At 43.6% G+C, this 16,721-nt stretch overlaps 1 protein-coding gene and 1 non-coding gene across 2 annotated transcripts in view; one reads left to right on the top strand and one right to left on the bottom strand.

Annotated features, from left to right (window-relative positions):
- Window positions 1-16,721, bottom strand: part of LOC141105179 (uncharacterized) — a 42,896-nt gene that overhangs the window by 10,327 nt on the left and 15,848 nt on the right. The window contains exon 6 of the mRNA XM_073595071.1: window positions 14,395-15,903. Within this exon, the coding sequence (XP_073451172.1) occupies window positions 14,395-15,903 (1,509 nt within the window). The remainder of the gene's footprint in view (window positions 1-14,394; window positions 15,904-16,721) is intronic.
- LOC141106946 (U2 spliceosomal RNA) lies at window positions 1,884-2,073 on the top strand. Its single transcript, XR_012235750.1, has one exon. It is a non-coding gene; the product is annotated as a U2 spliceosomal RNA (small nuclear RNA).

The raw sequence follows: 16,721 nt of genomic DNA, 5'->3' as shown, positions 1-16,721 counted from the left end.
ATAAACCAGAGGCTCTGGATGGACAGTTGGATAAATGGCTCTATATTTAGGATGATCCGGTCTATAAACCAGAGGCTCTGGATGGACAGTTGGATAAATGTCTCTATATTTAGGAAGTATCGGTGTACACATTATAATCCTATATATCACAGTGACTATGGAGGAAAAGGATGGACATGACAGGGGGGGTTACTGGATTAAATTATAAAATAATTCTTATTACCTCTTCTGCTGTCGGTTGAAGGAATATCTCCCTCTACTTCTTCTTAGCTTTCCTGTCTGGGAACTTCCTATTTCTACATGACAACACTTCCTGTCTTTCTTTCATATCACTTCCTGTTTTTGCGTTCCACTGCCAATAAAGGAGATCACCACCTTGTGGAGATAATACAAAGTGCAGTCTGCGCTTTTTGATACTTTGACAGCTGGTTCTTGGTGCGTTCTTCAGTTTTGTTGCATTTATTACACACAAATGGGAAAAAAACTAATAATGAACAACGAAAAAAAAAATGCAAATGGCATCTGGAAGCTAAATGTAAGTAAAGGGGTGGGGGAGAGGTCCTGGGGTATTTTGTGTCTTCTGGATTCATATAGCCTAAACAAAAAGTGAATATACAGTGCCTTTAAAAGGTATTCATACCTCTTGAAATTTTCCAAATGTTGTCATGTTACAACCAAAAACGTAAATGTATTTTATTGGGATTTTATGTGATAGACCAACACAAAGTGGCACATAATTGTGAAGTGGAAGGAAAATGATAAATGGTTTTCAACATTTTTTAGAAAAAAATATCTGAAAAGTGTGGTGTCCATTTGTATTCAGCCCCCATTACTCTGATACCCCTAAATATAATCTAGTGGAAATAATTGCCTTCAGAAGTCACCTAATTGTTAGAGTCCACCTGTGTGTAATTTAATCTCACTATAAATACAGCTGTTCTGTGAAGCCCTCAGAGGTTTATTAGAGAACCTTAGTAAACAGATTGCATCATGAAGGCCAAGGAACACACCAGACAGGTCAGGGATGAAGTTGTGGAGAAGTTTACAGCAGGGTTAGGTTATAAAAAAAATCCCAAGCTTTGAACATCTCACGGAGCTCTGTTCAATCATTCATCCGAAAATGTAAAGAGTATGGCACAACTGCAAACCTACCAAGACATGGCCGTCCACCTAAACTGACAGGCCGGGCAAGGAGAGCATTCATCAGAGAAGCAGCCAAGAGGCCCATGGTAACTCTAGAGAAGCTGCAGAGATCCACAGCTTAGGAGGGAGAATCTGTCCACAGGACAACTATTAGTCGTGCACTCCACAAATCTGGCCTTTATGGAAGAGTGGCAAGAAGAAAGCCACATAAGTCCTTTTTGCAGTTTGCGAGAAGCAATGTGGGGGACACAGCAAACATGTGGAAGAAGGTGCTCTGGTCAGATGAGACCAAAATTTTACTTTTTTGCCTAGAAGAAAAATGTGTGGTGAAAAACTTACACTGCACATCACCCTGAACACACATCCCCACCGTAAAACATGGTGGTGGCAGCATCATGTTGTGGGGATTCTTTTCTTCAGCAGGGAAACAGAGTAGATGGGAAGATGGATGGAGCCAAATACAGGGCAATCTTAGAAGAAAACCTGTTAGAGTCTGCAAAAGACTTGAGACTGGGGCGGAGGTTCACCTTCCAGCATGATAACGACCCTAAACATACAGCCAGAGCTACAATGGAATGGTTTAGATCAAAACATATTCATGTTTTAGAATGGCTCAGTCAATGTCTGGACTTAAATCCAATTGAGAATCTGTGGCAAGACTTGAAAATTGCTGTTCACAAACGCTCTTCATCCAATCTGACAGAGCTTGAGCTATTTTGTAAAGAAGAATGGGCAAAAATGTCACTCTCTAGATGTGCAAAGCTGGTAGAGACATCCCCAAAAAGACTTCTTATCGGTTTAATATCTGATACGTCCCCTATCTGGGGGCCATATAATAAATGGATTTTTACAACAGGGAAGTGGAAGACAAGCTTGCTCTGTCCACTCCACGTATGGACTTGGAGTACCTCCAGGACCAGTGCACCAGAAAAAAAAATGTATATTAGACTTCCAGGAGTTCTTTCCCCAAAAAACTTCAATATTATAAACTATTTTAGTGTCGTTCAGAAAGAAGCTTACATGGTAATTATAGTAATTGGGAGCCGTGCCTGAAGAAGGGTGATATGCGCCCTTTAGGCGCAAAGTGGTGTATGTTGGAAGGCAACATGGTTTAGAATCATATTTATGGTATTTCATTCCCTGGTTGATACAGGAAGATGGCCCCAAGTTGGAATGTAACCAGTTACACATCCAAGCTTTGTAGCATATCAGAATCACGATTGATTTTGAATCAAAATTCTGACAAAATTTTCATTCTGCAGAGATTTGGATGTATCAAAATCCCTGAATTACAATAGAAATTAATTTCAACGAATACGAAATAAAAGAGAACAAAAGCAACAAATGATTTTGTATTCATTAGTTTAATTTTGGTAATACGATGCAATAGGTTGAGCCTTTTGTTAATGTTTGAAGCATCCAAAATAATGGAAGGACATAACGAATAATCGGAATTTATTCGGATCCATTTGTTTTCATTATAGTGAACGTAATGTAAATATTCTAATAAGATTATTTTTGTATTGGGGCTTCAGAGACCATTCGTTTATTGTGAAACAAAAGGATCCCTACCTATTGAGTTTGGGTTGGATGGAGGTGGATCCATCAGTATCTCCAAATCATAACATAACAAATTAAGTTTGTTCCATTCATTACTTTTGATTGCACGCGACTCCAGTCATTATCATCCAATCAGCTCATTCCATTTTTCTTTGTGGGTTAGACTTGCAAGGATGACTCAGAGTGCATACATAAATCATGTCTCAAAATAAGGAAAAAACACATTAACCACTTGCCACCCAGGTCAATTCTGACATTTCTCTCCTACATGTAAAAATCATAATTTTTTTGCTAGAAAATTACATAGAACCCCTAAACATTATATTTTTTTTTTTTAGCAAAGACCCTAGAAAATTGAAGTCGATCATAGAGACTCCAGCAACCATCTGGACCACCGGAAATCTCTATGGTAAACATCCGGGATGGCGAATCCTGTCTCCGACTCAACGATGGAAGCGTTGAGTCTGTAGAGGCACCGGAGTGCGGTGGGAGGGAGGGACGACGTCCCCTCTAGCTGTCTGTAAGAATGATCAAGCAGCGGAACAGCAGCTATGATTGTTCTTATGGTGTAGGGAATTGCCGGCTGAAAAAGCCAATATCTGAATAATGCCTGTAGCTGCACCCATCATTTAGATATCACCGCTCAAAGTCAAGGACATCATATGACGGCCAGCTGGCGGGAAGTGGTTAAGCTCCGGTTCACACTGCCGCAACTTTGAAGCTGAATCCCAGCGCGACTTCGGTGCGACTTGCATGCAACTCCTTTAACCAGTTGACGACCGCCGGCCATCATTATAAGTCGGCTGTTTGAAGAGGAATACCGATGTTATGGCAGTAGCTAGCTGCCATAACCCCTGGTATCCTCTTCAGCGGGCGGTCGGCTTTCAGATAAAAGTGGTCTCAGTGGCAAATCACCGCAAGATCACTTTTATCGGGGGCTCCATAGCATTGGAGGGCAGAAGCAATGTCAAACGTCACTTCTGTCCAATGGTCTTAAAGGGGAAATTTTTTTGTAAAAAAAAAAAGACATTTAACCACTTGCCTGCTGGGCACTTAAACCCCCCCCCCCCTCCCTGCCCAGGCCATTTTTCAGTTTTCAGCGCTGTCGCATTTTGAATGACAATTGTCAAGCTACACTGTACCTAAACAAATTTTTTTCACACAAATAGAGCTTTCTTTTGGTGGTATTTAATCACTGCTGGGTTTTTTTTTTACTAAAAAAAAAAAAAAAAGAACAAAAATTTTGAAAAAACATTTTTTTAACTTAGTTTCTGTCAGTAAATTTTGTAACTAAGTAATTTTTCTCCTTCACTGATGTGCACTGATGAGAAGGTACTGATAGGCTGAACTGGTGGGCATTGATGAGGTGGCACTTATGGTCACTGATGAGGGGGCACTAATATGTCACACATATGGGCACTGATAGGCGGCACTGATATGTGGCACTGGTGGGCGCTAATAGGCGGCACTGGTGGGCACTAATAGGCAGCACGGATAGGCGGTACTGATGGGCACTGATGGGCATTGATAAGTGGCACTGATGGGCATTGATCAACAGCAGTGATGGGCAGCACTGATAGGTGGCACTGATAGCCAGCACTGACTGGCATCGCTAATGGGCACTGATTGGTAGCACTTGTGGGCAGTGGTGGGCACTGATTGGTGGCACTATATTGTAGCAGTACCCTAATTACGTGTAGATGTCCCCCTGCGTGGAGATGCCGCTGATCTGCTCTCCTCACCACACACTCTGTCAGTGTGAGGCGAGGAGCGCCGTTGCCGGCATATCCGTGTTTACATGTGACCGGCTGTGATTGGGCACAGCCGATCACATAGTTAGAAAGCCACGGACTCGGCTCTTTTCAGAGATTGGGGTCGTGCCGTGTCCTAGCAACATGACGCAGCCGATAGCGCGTGACAGTGGACGTTCTGGGACGCAGTCATAAAGCGGTGTCCCAGAGCGAGAGCCGTACCGCCCCCGCCGTCATTTGATGGTATGATGGGGTCAGTATGTACAGGTGAGGAATGCAGAGGGTATGATGGGGGCAGTATGTACAGGAGAGGAGTGTGGAGGGAATGATGGGGGCAGTATGTACAGGAGAGGACTGGAGTGTGGAGGGAATGACAGTTGGCAGTATGTACAGGAGAGGAGTGTGGAAGGTATGATGGAGGCAGTATGTACAGGAGAGGAGTGTAGCGAGAAAGACATTTGGCAGTATGTACAGGAGAGGAGTGTGGAGGGAATGACAGTTGGCAGTATGTACAGGGGAGGAGTGTGGAGGGAATGACAGTTGGCACTATGTACAGGAGAGGAGTGTGGAGGGCATCACAGTGGGCGGTATGTACAGGAGAGGAACATTAATGCTCAGGCAGAGGGTGGTGGAGGACATGGGTACACCTTGCTCTGGAGTCCTTTTTCTCAGCCCTGGGACTTAAGCTGGACTGCTGTAAATTCTGTACAAAATATGTGATTATATGCCTTAATGCTTCGGAGACAATTATTTCTGTATATGAGTTGACTTTGTTAATCCTAAGCAGTGGTGTTAGGAGGGGGAGCTGACGGGGGGCTATAGCCCTGAGTGGGCCCCCCCAAAATTCCCCAGGTCTCAGGATTCATCAAATAATTATTAGCCCCGAGCTGTTTACAGAGAGTGGGGATTGATCTCCCGCATACCCAGCGCAGCCGGGTAAAGTACACAAAGTCCCGTCTCCTGGACCCGGCTCCTATGATGGACGTCACACTGGTCCAATGCCAGGACCACAGGACATGTGGTAGGTGCCACCGGGTCCAGGAGGCAAGAATGACACTACAGCCGCGCCGGGCACTGGGAGATCCTCGCTCACTCTGTGTAAATGGGCGGGCGGCTCTCCTATCCTGGCTCTGGCTGACTGCAGGGCTGTCCGAGTGGTCGTGAATGGGATGGGTGCACTCGCACACTACAGGTAAGGCTGAGCCGCAGGAGTGTCAAGAGATCAGAGGTCACCTGAAGTCTGACGTGTGCTGATCAGTCAACTCCGGTCATGTTGATTAGAAGACAGATTTATTACAAATGTATCGATACATAGGGGTGAACTCTTACAGCAAGGAGTTCCATGCAGTCACACAGGAACCCTTTACACATGTTATTTTATAGCAGTATTTGGCAAGCTGCCATTGGCTAAGGCACACTGGTGACTCATGGTGCATTGTCAACGTTATTGCCAAATTCAGTGTGCTTTCACAAGATTTCCTATTATGGTAAACTTTTGCTAGTTCTTTAAGTATTGTTTTAGGCGTTGGTCGGAACTAAGCAGGTTGCATAAACAATAAGTCAGCGCCATTTTAGCTAGAAAAAGAGCATATAAGGAACAAGGCAAATGTCAATTTTACCTGTAATTATTTGTATATTTCTTATCAGGGTTAGTGTAGGGGTTTAGGGGGATTAGTGTAGGGGGCAGGTAGGTCAGTGTAATGGTCAGGTAGGTCAGTTTAGTGATGGACACTGGTTAGGCTGCATTGATGGGCACTGGTGAGCCAGGCAGCAGCCAGCAAGTGAGCCTACCCCACCCCCCCATTATGCTGGGCTTGGACTTTAAAATGTAGGAGGGGTTATCAAATTTACCTTCGGGCTGAAGCCCCTGGTCTTTTTCCCACCTAGCCACACCCCTGATCCTAAGGACGACTTACAACTGGGAAGGTGGAGTTGCTTGCAAGGAAGTGAGCCTGGACTGGGAGGGGTTTTGGATGGTTTTCAACTGTATTTTTCTACTGGTGAGTTACACCGTGAGTGGCGTGTAATTTTTGATACTTGAGTTTTATTTTTTGTGTTATGCATAAAACAATAAAAATAAATTTGCATAAAAATAAACTGAAGATCTGCATTGGTCTCTGAAAAGTTTAACCAGTGTATACCACCAAATGGTCCTTCATCAGTGCTCATGGAAGTAGTTGTTAGATTTGTCTCCATAAAACATTCAGACTTTATGTTGTTGAATTTCCTTCTCTTGCTCAGTTGTGTACTGTTGACTAAAAATTTTATAGATAGGCAACTTCTATCCTAAGCAAAAGAACCTCTTCCTGCGATCAAGAGAAATGTCACGGCAATGATTGATCACAGTCCCTCAGCTACTGTTTCAATGGAAGATACCCTCTTCCTCGGGGGTCTGATGTACTTTTAAATTTATACTGTTTATGAGTATACATCTGTTTTTATCACTTTCACAAAGGTAATGCAAAAGGCTGGTGCCTTTTTTTTGTTCTAGTATGACTCCTATCCTAATATTGATCATCGGTTCCAAATTCATAATCACTTCTGCATTAGGAAACAGACACAAAAAGATAAATCCAGCATCCTTCCAAATAAATGTTGTGTTCATTAGGCCTGTTTGAGTTTATTATTACAATCATGTTTACATATCACATTATTATAACAACTAGTTTTAACCACCTTATGTCTTTCAGTTACAGAGCGATCGTCCACTGCTGGGAGGATTCTGGGAGGATTTGTATAGATGAGTAACTTCTTTCCTAATATTGAACAGTGGTTCCAATTTAATAAGGACTACTGCAGTAGACAACAAACACAAAAAGATACACCCAGCATCTTTCCAAATAATTGTTCTGGCTGGCTCGCCAATATTGTCTCGGAAATTGTATAGACCTCAATGGACAGTAGATAGTGACAACATAACGTATAACAGCCAATCGATACAGTTTGATTAACGGGGTAAAATAGGTATCATTTGTCCAATAAATGCCTTACTGGATCAAGAAAGTATGATAAATGTAAGCAAAAAAGTGGCTTACCTTGCCAGCTGAGTTTCAGAAGATTCAAGGTTCGACTCTTGGCTGGCTCGCCAAAATTGTCTCGGAAATTGTATAAATAGGTAACTCCTGTCCTAATATTGATCAGTGTTTCCAATTTAATAATGACTACTGCAGTAGACAACAAACACAAAAAGATACACCTAGCATCTTTCCAAATAATTGTTATGGCTGGCTCGCCAAAATTGTCTTGGAATTTGTATAGACCTATAACAATTCAATGGACAGTAGACAGTGACAAATAACATATAACCACCAATTGATAGTTTGATTAAGGGGGTAAAATAGATACCCTTTGTCCAATAAATGCCTTACTGGATCAAGGAAGTATGATAAATGTAAGCAAAAAAGTGGCTTACCTTGCCAGCTGAGTTTCAAAAGATTCAAGGTTCGACTCTTGGCTGGCTCGCCAAAATTGTCTTGGAAAATGTATAAATAGGTAACTCCTGTCCTAATATTGACCAGTGGTTCGAAAGTTATAATAACTACTACAGTAGAGAACAAACACAAAAAGATATACCCAGCATCTTTCCAAATAATTGTTCTGGCTGGCTAGCCAAAATCGTCTTGGAAATTGTATAGACCTATAACAATTCAATGGACAGTAGATAGTGACAACATAACGTATAACCGCCAATCGATACAGTTTGATTAAGGGGGTAAAATCAGTATTCTTTGTCCAAAAAAATGCCTTACTGGATCAAGGAAGTCTGCCAAACAAGGGGCTTACCTTGCCAGCTGAGTTTCAGAAGATTCAAGGTTTGACTCTTGGTTGGCTCGCCAAAATTGTTTCAAAAATTGAACAGACAGGTTAACTCCTGTCCTAATATTGATCAGTGGTTCCAATTTAATAAGTGGAGAACAAACACAAAAAGGTACAACCAGCATCCTTCCAAATAACTGTTCTGTTTATTCTGCACATTTGAGTTGTTTTTTTAATAAACATGCTTATTTAGGTATCACATGAACATTACAATTGTACTTTTAGGGTAACAAGGGATGTAACTGAAGCAGTACATAGGTGGGATGGTTTCACATGAGGGTCGTAAGAAAGTGAGTACATGGAAGAAGAGTTAGTATCATGCCAAGGACGTTGGCTGCAGTGGACAGTGTATCGTTTTAGGCTTGCAAAGTCCACAACAGTGAAAAAACTGAAAATTCTCCTTGTCGGGTCAAAGTCTCGATACATAGATGAAATGTGCTTACATCAGCCACAAAAAGTCCAAGACATCCAATCCATTTGAGAGGGGCACCACAGAATCCAACCAGCAGCAGAGGTGCAATCATCAGCAGTTCTCCCAGAACTCTCTCTTTTCCTTATTAGCCCCCTGCTGCATCAACTGTCTGCTGCACCTTTTAAAGGGCCCTGCACTTGCCACATAAAAGGAGGGAATACGTACCTACCATCCGTTTTAGGCCAGTACAATATACAGATCACTGTGAAGAAGGCATTTTAGATCAGAACTGCTTTCGTTAATCCCCGCTGGTGGCTGACTACTAGTTTGGTGCATTCCAGATCCTCCCGTTACACTCCACATAATATGAATAAACTATTCCAACGGAGATGGTGGGAACCCCTCATAGTGAGGACAGCAAGGTGTGTAGACCTGGGGACCGTACACAGGGATGGAAGGAGTACCTTATAATGGACATCGCACGTATAAGGAACCGGCGACCCCATTTAGGAATGGTGGGAGCACGGCGTAATGGACAAAGCGAGTGTTCCGACCTATAAACTAGACATGTGCAGAACGAAAGCATTTGTTTCATTGCGATAATTACCTCATTTTGTTTGGTTAACTACGTTAAATTAGTTTTTGGAATTAGTTCTGTTTATTCATTTTCCGATTCCGATTTATTTTCCGATTCAAATATTCTGAATTTGACCAAATTAAATTCAATTCAACCAAATCCGGAAAATTCGAATTCAAATATATTTTTTGATTCAAATGTTTACATTATGAATATATAGTTAGGTCCACATATATATTTGGACACAGGCACAATTTTCATACTTTTGGCTCTGTATGCCACCAGAATAAAATTAAAACGAAACAATCCAAATTAATTTGAAGTGCAGACTTTCAACTTTAATTCAAGGGGGTTGAACATAAATATCAAGTACAAATTTTAGGAACTGCAACCATTCAGGGGCTCAAATGTAATTGGACAAATGAATATAATCACAAATAAAACATTCATTTTTAATATTTTGTTGAGAATCCTTTACTGGCAATGACTACCTGAAGTCTGGAACCCATGGACATTACCAAAGACTGGGTTTCCTCCTTTCTGATGCTTTGCCGGGCTCTAACTGCAGCTGTCTTCAGTTGTTCTTTGTCTGTGGGTGTTTCTGCCTTTAGTTTTGCCTTCAGCAAGTGAAATGCTCAATTGGGTTGAGATCAGGTGATTGACTCGGCCATTTCAGAATATTCCACTTCTTTTCCTTCAAAACCTTTGGGTTGCTTTTGCAGTGTGTTTTGGATCATTGTCCATCTGTACTGTGAAGCGCCGTCCAATCAACTTTGCTGCATTTGGCTGAATCTGGGCTGACAGTATATCTCTAAACACTGCAGAATTCATCCGGCTGCTTCTGTCTTCTGTCACATTATCAATAAACACCAATGCCCCCAGTGCCACTGGAAGCCATGCATGCCCATGTCATCACACTGCAAGCTCCGCCATGTGACCACAGAAGACGTTGTGCGCTTTGGATCATGAGCTGTTCCAAGCCTTCTCCACACTTTTTTCTTCCCGTCATTCTGGTACAGATTAATCTTAGTTTCATCCATCCAAAGAATGCTTTTCCAGAACTGGTCTGGCTTTTTTTAGATGTTTTTTTGGCAAAGTCTAATCTGGCTTTTCTATTCTTCAGGCTTATGAATGGTTTGCACCTTGTGGTGAACCCTCTGTATTTGCTCTCGTGAAGTCTTCTCTTTATTATTGACTTTGACAATGATACGTCCACCTCCTGGAGAGTGTCCTTCACTTGTCTGGATGTTGTGAATGGGTTTTTCTTTACCATGGAGAGGATCCTGCGATCATCCACCACTGTTGTCTTCTGTGGACATCCAGGCCTGTTTATATTTCTGAGCTCACCAGTGCGTTTTTCTTTTCTCAGAATGTACAAAACTGTTGGCTTGGCCACTCCTAATCTTGCTGCTATCTCTCTGATGGATTTGTTTTGGTTTTGAAGCCTTACAATGGCCTGTTTCACTTGCATGGGCTGCTCCTTTGAACGCATGATGAAGATCAGGGGTAGGCAACCTTTGAGAGATGGCGATCTACCTGGACAACATTGAAGAGATCAAAGATGACTGGGGTGCAGCGCCCCCTTTTTTAAAAGAAATTAATTAGCAAGCCCCCAATAAAAAGTAAAGACAGTGTTAAAAACCTAGAAAAATATACTAAAATTAATATCACTGTAAAAATATAAACTTAGCCTGCCTTAAAAGTTAGCTGCAGTAAGAAACTCGGCATTCACATTCATTCACAATTTTTTTCATGTCTGGGGAACAATTGGTTAATCCCACAAGTCTGATGCCAGAGTTCATCATGAAAGCAGAACATCTGGTACTGCGGGCTGATTTTCTTGACTAATTTCAGGCCTGGCAATCTGCTCTGATTTATGGCCAGTGGAAGTAGTTTGTAGAGCAGTGTACAGAGGTCAGTAGGATGTAGGGCAGTGTACAGAGGTCAGTAGTATGTAGGGCAGTGTACAGAGGTCAGTAGTATGTAGGGCAGTGTACAGAGGTCAGTAGAATGTAGGGCAGTGTACAGAGGTCAGTAGAATGTAGGGCAGTGTACAGAGATCAGTAGTATGTAGGGCAGTGTACAGAGGTCAGTAGGATGTAGGGCAGTGTACAGAGGTCAGTAGTATGTAGGGCAGTGTACAGAGGTCAGTAGTATGTAGGGCAGAGTACAGAGGTCGGTAGTGGGTAGAGCAGTGTACAGAGGTCAGTAGTATGTAGGGCAGAGGTCAGTAGTAGGTAGAGCAGTGTACAGAGGTCAGTAGTAGGTAAGGCAGTGTACAGAGGTCAGTAGTATGTAGAGCAGTGTACAGAGGTCAGTAGTATGTAGGGCAGAGGTCAGTAGTATGTAGGGCAGTGTACAGAGGTCAGTAGTATGTAGGGCAGTGTACAGAGGTCAGTAGTAGGTAAGGCAGTGTACAGAGGTCAGTAGTATGTAGAGCAGTGTACAGAGGTCAGTAGTATGTACAGCGGTGCACAGAGGTCAATAGTAGGTAGGGCCGTGCACAGAGGTCGGTAGGATGTAGAGCGGCGTACAGAGGTCAGTAGGATGTAGGTCAGCAGGATGAAGGGTGGCGTACAGAGGTTGGTAGGATGCAGGGCGGTAGGATGAAGGGTGGCATACAGAGGTTGGTAAGATGCAGGGCGGCGTACAGGGGTCAATAGGATGTAGGGCGGCGTACAGGGGTCGGTAGGATGTAGGGCAGCGTACAGAGGTCCATAGTATGTATGGTAGGCGGTCGGAAGTGCATGGTACAGGGGGGTCAGGAGTATAGTACTGGGAGATATGGAGGGCACAGTACAGGGGGATCAGGGCTGGGGTCTCAAGAGGGCATGGTACTGGGGGAACAGGAGGGTATGGTATTGGGGGGGATCAGAAGGGCTTTGGTGTCAGAGGGTATGTTATTGGGGGGGGGGATCAGGAGGGCTTTGGTGTCGGAGGGTATGGTATTGGGGGGGATCAGGAGGGCTTTGGTGTCAGAGGGTATGGTATTGGGGTGTCAGGAGGGTATGGTATGGTGGGGATCAGGAGGGCTTTGGTGTCAGGACGGTATGGTCTTCGGGGGATCAGGAGGGTTCGAGTGTACAGAAATTCCTAATGCAGAGTGGCGCAGGGAAGGTGCAGTGGCACTGATCACTGCCGGCAATCCTCTCTCACCTTCCCACATGGTATCCTTGGATCAAGGAGGGTGGCCGTTGGCGATGGGCGTGAAATATCCATACAAAGTGCTTGGGCGTGTTTGGAGAAGAGCCCAAAACCGCCTAAGCTATTCCGGAGACTTTTCCCGCCCCGCAGCCGTACGTATGCCTCTGCAGCCTGGGATTAGGGGAGCGTGTGCATGCACTCTGGAGTAAGGACTGTGTTGACAACGGGGGATGTCTTCATGGTCTACCTGTCACCTGTCGGTGGGTAGCCTGCGATCGACGGGTTGCCGACCCCCAATGTAGGCTCACAGCAATAGATTCCAAATGCAAATACCACATTTAGAAACAACTACAGACCTTTTACCTGCTTAACTGATGAAGAAATAACGAAGGAGTAGACCACACCTGACCATGAAACAGCGTTTGATTCAATTGTCCAATTACTTTTGGTACCTTGAGAAGGGGGGGAGTGGCTATTCTTAAGAGCTGTAATTCCTAAACCCTTCCTCCGATTTGGATGTACATACCCTCAAATTAAACCTGAGAGTGGGACCTTTCAGTCCATGTCCATTATATAACTAAAACTTAAATATGTTTTGGTAAATACCTGAAAAAAAAACGAAAATTGTGCCTGTGTCCAAATATATATGGACCTAACTGTATATGTTTACATTATATATTCATTTCCACATTCAAATCCAACTCGCATTTCAATTCAAACTTTATTATTCTGGACGAATTTTGTTTCTTTATTGCTGAGGATTAGTTTAAATTCCTTACTATTGTGATTCGGGAAACCTCAGATTTTCCGAATAACGAAAAATTCATCCAAATTTTAGACTCGGAACGAAACCAAACGCACGTGTGCTATAAACCCAGTGCACCCTCATAATGGGCACATCAGGTGTACAGACCTGGGAACTTGGCACAGGGATGGTCAGAACCCTTATTAAGGGGCACAGCAGTTGTACAGACCCCGGAACTTGGCACAGGGATGGTGGGAACCCCTCATAATGGGCACATCAGGTGTACAGACCAGGGAACTCAACACAGGGATGGTGGTAACTCCTCATAATGGACACATCAGGTGTACAGACCTGGGAACTTAGCACAGGGATGGTCAGAACCCTTATTAATGGGCACATCAGGTGTACAGACCCCGGAACTTGGCACAGGGATGGTGGGAACCCCTCATAATGGGCACATCAGGTGTACAGACCAGGGAACTCAACACAGGGATGGTGGTAACTCCTCATAATGGGCACAGCAGGTGTACAGACCCCGGAACTTGGCACAAGGATGGTGGGAACCTCTCATAATGGGCACATCAGGTTTACAGACCCGGGAACTTGGCACAGGGATGGTCAGAACCCTTATTAAGGGGCACAGAAGGTGTACAGACCCCGGAACTTGGCACGGGGATGGTGGAAACTCCTCATAATGGGCACATCAGGTGTACAGACCCCGGAACTCAGCACAGGGATGGTGGGAACCCCTCATAATGGGCACAGCAGGTGTACAGACCCCCAGAACTTGGCACAGGGATTGTGGGAACCCCTCATAATGGGCACAGCAGGCGTGAACACCAATAATCTGAGTGCAGGGATGGTGGGTATGCCTCACAGTGGGCACAGCAGCTGTGAAGACCTGGAAACTCAGCTGAAGTATGGTGGGAACCCTTCACAATGGACACAGTAGGGTGTAGACCTGGGAATTCCATTCAGAGATCTCATCAAATGTCCCCGATCTGTAGAAGAGACGGTCAGGTGAATTGACTCTCCGGCTGCACCAAATACTAAAATCTCTTTTGTACTTTTTTGTCAGTAAAACATTTCCCTTACATGAATAGGGACGCTTAACTGTGCGAATTCTCTGGTGTTTTATAAAGGTCACCTTACTGACTGAAATATTTCCCGCACTCTGAACCTGGAAAGGGTCATTCCCCCGTGTGAATTCTCTGATGTTTCAGAAGGTCCTCTTTCCTAATAAAACTTTTCCCGCACTCTAGACATGAATGAGGACGCTCCCCCGTGTGAATTTTCTGGTGTGAAACAAGGTGTCCTTGTCTAATGAAAGATTTCCCGCACTCTGAACATGAGAAGGGGCGCTCACCTGAGTGAATTCTCTGGTGGGCAACAAGATTTTCCCTGGTAATAAAACCCTTTCCGCACTCTGAGCATAAATAGGGACGCTCACCCGTGTGAACTTTCTGGTGTTTCAGAAGATCCTGTTTCTGAATAAAACTTTTCCCGCAATCCGAACATGGAAAGGGACGTTCTCCCGTGTGAATTTTCTGATGTTTGTGAAGGTTTCCTTTGTGATTGAAAGATTTCCCGCACTCTAAACACGAAAAAGGATGCTCGCCTGTGTGAATTTTTCCGTGCGTAACAAGCTGTCCTTTCGTAATGAAACTTTTCCCGCACTCTGAACACGAATAGGGACGCTCACCTGCGTGAATTTTTTGGTGCGAGACAAGGTTCTGCTTGGTAATGAAACTTTTCCCGCACTGCGAACATGAAAAGGGACGCTCGCCTGTGTGAATTTTCTGATGTAAAAGAAGGCTGACTTTGTGGCTGAAATATTTCCCGCACTCTGAACACGAATGAGAACGCTCGCCCGTGTGAATTCGCTGGTGCTTACGAAGGTATCCTTTGTCACTGAAACATTTCCCGCACTCTAAACATGAAAAAGGACGCTCACCCGTGTGAATTCTTTTGTGTAAAACAAGGTGTCCTTTCGTAATAAAACGTTTCCCGCACTCTGAACATGAATAGGGACGCTCACCTGTGTGGATTCTAAAGTGTGATACAAGGCTTTCTTTCATAGTGAAACATTTCCCGCACTCTGAACATGAATAGGGACGCTCGCCAGTGTGAGTTCTCTGGTGTATAAGAAGGCTTCCTTGATCGCTGAAACATTTCCCGCACTCTGAACATGGAAAGGGACGTTCGCCCGTGTGACTTCTATGATGTTTACTAAGTTCTCCTTTGTGAATGAAGCATTTCCCGCACTCTGAACATGAGTAAGGACGCTCCCCCGTGTGACTCCTCTGGTGTATAACAAGTTGTCCATTCGTAACAAAATGTTTCCCGCACTCGGAACATGAATAAGGACGTTCTCCTGTGTGAGTTCTCCGATGTGTAATAAGGTGACTTTTTATAACAAAACATTTCCCACAATCTGAACATGAGTAGGGACGCTCACCTGTGTGATATCTCTGGTGTGTATCAACTTGTCCTTTTGTACTGAAACATTTCCCGCACTCTGAACATGAAAAGGGACGCTCACCCGTGTGGATTCTTTCATGTATAAGTAGTAATGAGTTTTTTTTAAAAGATTTCCCGCACACTGAACATGACAAGGAACGCTTTTCTTTATAGCTTATAGAAGACTCATTGGGAATAGACGGATCCATTATAGTAACTGTACTGTGAGGTAGAAGAGTCTTGATGTGCGATCCGTCAGAAGATTCCTCAGAGGTATTCCGGACATAGTGTCCACCTATTGGAAAGTCATTTAACAATAAATGGTAGAAGTATTTTCCAAACCTTCCATTCTGGAGTCATATAGGTTGGTCTAGTACAAAATGTTTTATATCAGCTCTGGCAAGAAATTTTGGGGCAATTAGAAAAATATGAATACAAACCATATAAAGGATACAAAACACATAAATCACAGAGTGCATTGATGACATCGTTACTGGGAGGATGGAGAAGGACCTTCCACCACCTCATTTGTTGGTAACATGACGTTATATTGAGGAATGGAGATGGACCTTTCATATGGTGTACAGTATCTCCTCCTCATTTGTTGGGAACATGACGTTATATTGAGGAATGGAGATGGACCTTTCATATGGTGTACAGTATCTCCTCCTCATTTGTTGGGAACATGACATTATATTGAGGAATGGAGATGGACCTTTCATATGGTGTACAGTATCTCCACCTCATTTGTTGGGAACATGACATTATATTGAGGAATGGAGATGGACCTTTCATATGGTGTACAGTATCTCCTCCTCATTTGTTGGGAACATGACGTTATATTGAGGAATGGAGATGGACCTTTCATATGGTGTACAGTATCTCCTCCTTATTTGTGGGAACATGACATTATGTTGAGCAATGGAGATGGACCCTTTATATGGGGCATAGATTTAAAGATTTTTTCCAAACTGAAGAAGGCTACAAAAAATTGAGTGGTTCCATGACACCACATGGACTTGTCCACTAAATGTGCTATTTCGTCTCTAGTCAAGATCCTTTGTTATGACTGTGCAGCACTTGAGAGCTGATGAGCTGGTGTGATTTACTAAC

Source organism: Aquarana catesbeiana, linkage group LG08, assembly GCF_042186555.1.
Source record: "Aquarana catesbeiana isolate 2022-GZ linkage group LG08, ASM4218655v1, whole genome shotgun sequence".
Taxonomy (NCBI): Eukaryota; Metazoa; Chordata; class Amphibia; order Anura; family Ranidae; genus Aquarana; species Aquarana catesbeiana.
Note: the sequence above shows the minus strand (reverse complement) of the source record. Positions and strands in the feature narration are given on the sequence as shown.